This window comes from Lactuca serriola, chromosome 5 (genome assembly GCF_051521515.1).
Source record: "Lactuca serriola cultivar US96UC23 chromosome 5, Lser_US96UC23_V15, whole genome shotgun sequence".
Taxonomy (NCBI): Eukaryota; Viridiplantae; Streptophyta; class Magnoliopsida; order Asterales; family Asteraceae; genus Lactuca; species Lactuca serriola.
This window is the reverse complement of record NC_136412.1, coordinates 281,286,479-281,292,809: the sequence shown is the minus strand read 5'-3', so window position 1 is coordinate 281,292,809 and position 6,331 is coordinate 281,286,479. Positions and strand designations below refer to the sequence as shown.

General features: G+C 35.8%; 2 protein-coding genes across 2 annotated transcripts; both read left to right on the top strand.

The window, feature by feature from the left end:
* The first annotated feature begins 902 nt into the window (after window positions 1–902).
* Window positions 903–1,808, top strand: LOC145051666 (early nodulin-like protein 7). Its single transcript, XM_078999527.1, has 2 exons — window positions 903–1,159; window positions 1,257–1,808. The coding sequence occupies exons 1-2, from the start codon at window positions 946–948 to the stop codon at window positions 1,667–1,669; spliced, it is 627 nt and encodes a 208-aa protein (XP_078855653.1). The 5' UTR covers window positions 903–945; the 3' UTR covers window positions 1,670–1,808.
* A 263-nt stretch (window positions 1,809–2,071) lies between these two features.
* Window positions 2,072–5,757, top strand: LOC145054464 (ruBisCO large subunit-binding protein subunit beta, chloroplastic). Its single transcript, XM_079002668.1, has 11 exons — window positions 2,072–2,204; window positions 2,862–3,111; window positions 3,192–3,317; window positions 3,426–3,563; window positions 3,648–3,743; window positions 3,840–4,082; window positions 4,208–4,442; window positions 4,542–4,861; window positions 4,957–5,154; window positions 5,234–5,326; window positions 5,400–5,757. Exons 2-11 carry the CDS (start codon window positions 2,887–2,889, stop codon window positions 5,535–5,537), a joined length of 1,812 nt encoding a protein of 603 aa, XP_078858794.1. The 5' UTR covers window positions 2,072–2,204; window positions 2,862–2,886; the 3' UTR covers window positions 5,538–5,757.
* Window positions 5,758–6,331: the final 574 nt, after the last annotated feature.

Genomic DNA, 6,331 nt, shown 5'->3' with positions numbered 1-6,331 from the left:
TACTAATGTTGATGTTGATGATGCTAATATTGATTTGCATAAATAAATTTTCCCAAATTGAGGATTTTGAAGTCCTTACGATCTACAATGACTAAAGAACGACTTACGGAAACGTTATAGAAAAGTTTATTTTAACGAATATTAGAAACTTGACTGTTTTAAAAAAAACATTTTTTTTGTATTATGTTGAATGATATTTTAATTTATGTATTTTGCAATTAAAAACTGAAAAATTAATTTTTTCGCTTAGAGTATTAAAATTTCCAAGTTTTTGCACAAGGTCTAGACCCCACTTGTTATTTGTTAGTTTGAAAACCTAACAATATTCATAAAAAAACTAAATGAAAATGAACGGAGCTCCAAATATTGGGGTCATGGGGTGAAACCGAATTATTCAATGCAATTACTATACGTGTTAGTGAGACCAAACAACAAAGTCGTGCCTTTATCACCACCAGATTCGACCACATAACTTTAATGTCATTCGTTTCGTTCTTATCAACTTCAAAATATTAGTACCAACACAAATTATTTTAAGCGAGCTATGATCCCACCATTAAAATAGTCGTGTCCAATATAAGCATAGGTGATGTTTTGGGTAGTTTCATTGATTTTCTTTAAGTAAAGAGGTATTTAAGAGTTCAACTTTTTGATATTCTTTGTGAAAATGGAACATTTATGATGTGTTCGGTGTAATTCTCCGAAGCAAAAATTATTTAGGGGAAATACATAATTCTGACCAAGTCAAAATTAAAAACCTCGAAATGGTACAACCGTCAATGCAATAGTACAAACAGTTAAAGCAGTAAACTTTGAAAACTCTCTATATTCCCCCTCAAATAACCACCCCACGTCCCCACGTCGACCACCCTCACCCCTAAAACTTCAACCTCCAACACCATATAAATCCCCACCACCCTCTTCTAACCTTTCACGAGCAAAAAAATGGCTTCCGATTCCGCTTATTCTTTCGCTTCCCATACAGTTTTGCATCTTTTCTGGTTCTTTCTCTTTGCAGTCGCCGCCGTCACTACCACCGTCGGCGCTATCGAATTCCCAGTTGGCGGCGACGTTGGTTGGCGAATCCCTGCAACCAACGAAACCGAACTCTACACTGTCTGGGCCTCCAGACGAAACTTCCATATCGGCGATACCCTCCGTCTGTTCAAATCTTTTTCTGTTTTCATACAACTCTTTACACTTACTGAAATCAAGACTGATTTGGAATTTGATTTTGATTTTGTGTTTGTTCACAGGTTTTCGTTACAAGAATGATTCAGTCGCCGTGGTTAAAAAATGGGGGTTCTACCACTGTAATGCTAGCTCTCCGATCGCATTCTTCAGCGATGGCGACTCCGTGATCAATCTTGATAATGTGGGAACGATGTATATCATCAGCGGTGACTCTGATCGGTGTAAAGAAGGTGAGAAGATGAAGTTGGAGGTGATGGGTTCTGACCCTGGTTCTGACTTCCCACCGTCGATTTCTAGTCCGCCGGAGAGCCCTTATTCCGACATAGCTCCGTCGCCATCTCAGTTCTCCGGTTATGGTGGCTCGCCCGCATTTAGTCCGCGTTATTCTTCGTCAAGCTCAGCGATATCGTTTTCGATTTCTTTGTTTGTGATTGCTTTGATCGTTGGTTTAGGATTGATTTTGTTATCCATTTAATTTTCTAGGTTTTGTTATTGATTTCTGTACTCGATTTGGTTTGATTGAAGTGTTTTTAGGTCGTTTTTGAAATTCTTGATCATGTAACTGAAATTGGATTGTATTTCTGTTTGGAGTAATGCTATGAACCCGGTTTAAGGCCCAATTAGTTTGTCGTATTATTATTATTATTATTATTATTATTTTGCTTACGATAATTATGATATAGTTATAAATTGAACAATAAAATGATTACATCATCTGTTAAAAATATTATATTATTCGTTTTATTGAATGAAATTTAAATATTTCTAAAGCGTATTGATATAAAATTGGTTCAATAATTTGGGCCCGGTTCAAGGCCCAATTTCTCTTACGCTCGAGTTGGTATAAGTCTAGAATATTCTATTAGACCGGAGGTTACAATCGTGATGAGGTGAGAATGACGTCATTCTTATCTTCTTAAACCCTAAAATTTTGTTATCTCATACTCACTTAACTCACACCTACTTCCTCTGCTCTCGTCTACCATTCTTCTCTCGTTGCAAATTATCAGGTAAAACAATGTTTTCATAATCTTATCTTTTAGGAATTTCAATTAATTGTGTGTTAACATTTAGGGTTTTCAACCGGTTAGAAATTCTTTTTGTGCTGTTTTTGATTTGTTTCTGTCAACAATTCTTTGTTTATCTTTGATTTCGATGTTATTCGTTCAGGTTTCTTCTTGTGAAATTGACTTGTTGGTTAATGTAAACTCTGTACCGAGGTATTTTGTGGTGTGGATTGAATTTATAACACTACCTTGGTGCTTGAATTTGAACTTTAGTCGTTTTTCAATTCACGCTTGTTTACTTTTTCAAAGATATGTCTTTTAGTCTCCGTTCTCCGGTTGTCTGTTCATGTTCTTGTCAATTTGACTACCTTTCTAATGATAAATATCCATGTGAGTTGGTAAATGTGACTCGGCTCCCAGGGAGTAGTTAGGTGATTAGATTTCTTTCTTTGTGAATCAAGATAATGATTAATATCCTTTTGTGAGTAGGTGAAAGTATTTGACATCTTGACAATTATTCGGGTAATTGGCTTAGAAATATTGGGACATTTCTTAGCTTTCTATAATGTTTGTATCTTCAGTAATTGAATTATGGATGTGTCATCATTTGATTTCAAAGTCGGATACTTTTTGAGGTTCTTACATTTGAAATGTTTGTAGCTAACGGATTGAGGATTGTTAGAAGATGGCGTCTATTACTCCCTTGTCTTCCATCGGCACTTTTGGGTCAACAAACAAGGCAGTCACAAGTTCATTGGAAAGCTTGTCTTCATTTTCTTCTATATCTTCCACTCCTCTTGCACACAGAAGGCAAAATGTAGTTATGCATAGAAGAAGTACCCTAAAGGTTAATGCAATGGCCAAAGAGATTTACTTAAACAAGGACGGGTCTGCTATCAAGAAGCTGCAGGTAGCATCAAACTGACACTTTGTTACCTTATGGTGATTTTGGTTGCACTTTTGCTGATATGTATATGTGCTTGTGTGTAGGCTGGTGTCAACAAGCTTGCAGATCTTGTAGGAGTTACTCTAGGTCCAAAAGGGCGAAATGTAGTGTTGGAAAGCAAGTATGGTTCTCCAAAAATTGTAAATGATGGTGTCACCGTGGCTAAAGAGGTATATTTTTCATAGTTTATGATCTTAAATCAATATTTGTTTTTGTTTCTACATGTTTCTTGACTTTAAAAAATTACCCTTTTCTTTTCTTTTTTCTTTTCAATTTAGGTTGAATTGGAAGACCCTGTTGAGAACATTGGTGCCAAGCTGGTGAGACAAGCAGCTTCAAAGACAAATGATTTGGCTGGTGATGGGACAACAACATCAGTTGTTTTAGCACAAGGCTTAATAACAGAGGGCGTTAAGGTAATTTGTTGATACTTGATACTTCAACTAAATTAAATTTAGTGTTCTTCATACACTCATCAAGATGTTAATGTTATTCATTAGGTGGTGGCAGCAGGCGCTAACCCAATTCAGATAACAAGAGGCATTGAAAAAACCACTAAAGCCCTTGTTGAAGAACTCAAAAAGATGTCAAAAGAAGTAAGTTTGTCTTTGTCTTTGTCTTTGTCTTTATTATGAGACCAAAAAAACATGTAATTGTTAGATGTTTTTCTAATGGTATGTGAAAAATCACAGGTTACAGATAGTGAGCTGGCAGATGTGGCAGCTGTAAGTGCAGGAAACAATGAAGAAGTAGGGCAAATGATTGCTGAAGCAATGAGTAAAGTTGGAAGAAAAGGTGTTGTCACTCTTGAAGAAGGAAAGAGTGCTGAAAACCACTTATATGTAGTTGAAGGCATGCAGTTTGATCGTGGTTACCTCTCTCCATACTTTGTTACCGATAGTGAGAAAATGTCAGTTGAGTTTGAAAACTGCAAGGTAATAATAATAATAATAATAATAATAATAATAATAATAATAATATATTATATAAAATATATTTTTTTATCACACAATTGTTCCTATCTTTGTATTCTAATTCAATCTTTCATGGGGTTTTGTAGTTGCTTCTTGTTGATAAAAAGGTAACAAACGCAAGAGATTTAGTTGGTGTTTTGGAAGATGCCATAAAGGGAGGATACCCGATTTTAATCATAGCAGAAGATGTTGAACAAGAAGCCCTTGCTACCCTTGTTGTCAACAAGCTAAGAGGTTCATTAAAGATTGCTGCTCTCAAGGCACCTGGTTTTGGTGACAGAAAAAGTCAATATCTTGATGATATTGCTATTCTTACTGGAGGCAAGTATTTCATATTATGTTGTTTTTAATAAAGGGTTTTCAACTATTCGTTATGTCCACATTTGGTCCCTAAACTTTTTAAATTTCTTTTGCGTACAGGAACTGTAATCAGAGAGGAGGTAGGGTTGACCCTTGAGAATGCTGGAAGTGAGGTTCTAGGGCTTGCTGCAAAAGTGGTGTTGACCAAAGACACAACCACCATTGTTGGTGATGGAAGCACACAGGAGTTGGTGAACAGACGGGTGGCTCAAATTAGAAACCTTGTTGAGGCAGCAGAACAAGATTATGAAAAAGAAAAATTAAATGAAAGAATTGCAAAATTATCCGGTGGGGTTGCTGTTATTCAAGTTGGAGCACAAACTGAAACTGAACTCAAAGAAAAGAAACTTAGAGTAGAGGATGCTCTCAATGCAACAAAGGTTATAATCTCTACAATCCATTCTTAAATTCTTACATTTGATAAGTTGTTTTAGTGTAGAAAAATTGTGACATGATAAAATATGATATGATACAGGCGGCTGTTGAGGAAGGGATTGTGGTTGGGGGTGGGTGCACATTGTTGCGCCTTGCTGCTAAAGTGGATGCCATTAAAGAGACTCTTGAGAATGATGAACAGAAAGTGGGAGCTGAAATTGTGAAAAGGGCACTTGGGTACCCGATGAAGTTGATTGCTAAAAATGCGGGTGTTAATGGAAGTGTGGTGATTGAGAAGGTAGATTTTTTTGTTGTTTGTTTATGTTGAGTGTTTGAGTATTATTGAATGTGTGGATTTGTTTTGTAATTTAAAATAGGTTTTGGCAAGTGATAATTATAAGTTTGGGTATAATGCTGCAACCGGGAAATATGAAGATTTGATGGCAGCTGGTATTATTGATCCCACAAAGGTAAGTTTCATGTTTTTTAATTTTGAATTTGTTGAATGAATGAATTGATGTGTATGTATGTATGTATGTGTAGGTGGTGAGATGTTGTTTGGAGCATGCATCGTCAGTTGCAAAGACATTCCTTACATCAGATGCTGTGGTGGTTGAAATCAAGGAGCCAGAACCAATGGTTGCTGGAAACCCCATGGACAACTCAGGTTATGGTTACTGATGAAGAAGAAATTGGTGCAGATGCTAATGCTACTCTGTGTCTATGTTCTTTGTAAAACCCTCTGAAGAAGATTTGATTTTTATTACATACATTTGTATGTTTTCCTCCTCCCTTTTCCCATTCTGTTTAGAGGTTGTTAGGTGGGTTAAATTTTGGCGGACATCTACATCATTTGTATTCGAGTTGAGAAATCAATAAAAACACTAGCATTTTAATTGCATGTATATCATATCAGATCGGATTTGACGGGATTGGATAGGACAAGGGCAATTACGTCTTTTTTAAGTAAACAAGAGGTTGTTTGTTGCATGAGATTGGACTGGATCATCTTTTGTATATTTGAGAGGTTGCAAACTTCTCGTTCCATATTTTTTTGGTTGAGATGAAAAATTTACAATTTTTATCGTGTTGACAAGAGAAACATGTTTTGGGGACACACCATATCTAGGAATTGTTGTATGAGATTGAACTAGACTTAGGCAGATATATTCGAGATTGATAAAATAATCCTTGTTTTTGCGTAGGAACATAGTGTTCCCTAGAATATAAGGAGAGAAGATAAGGGAGGGACAATTGAAGAATATACTCTATTTTCATGTTCAAGACAGATTTACCATCAAGTTCATAAACGAGTATTGGGAGGTGTTCAAAGAAGATATCTTTAATTTTTTTTGAAAACGGTAAATATATTAAAAGCCACATGATTAGCAAGTAACTAGATCATGAGCAAGAGCACAAAGAGTACAATGACAATTAACAAAAATTAAAAGGAGAAATACACCAATCAATCCAAC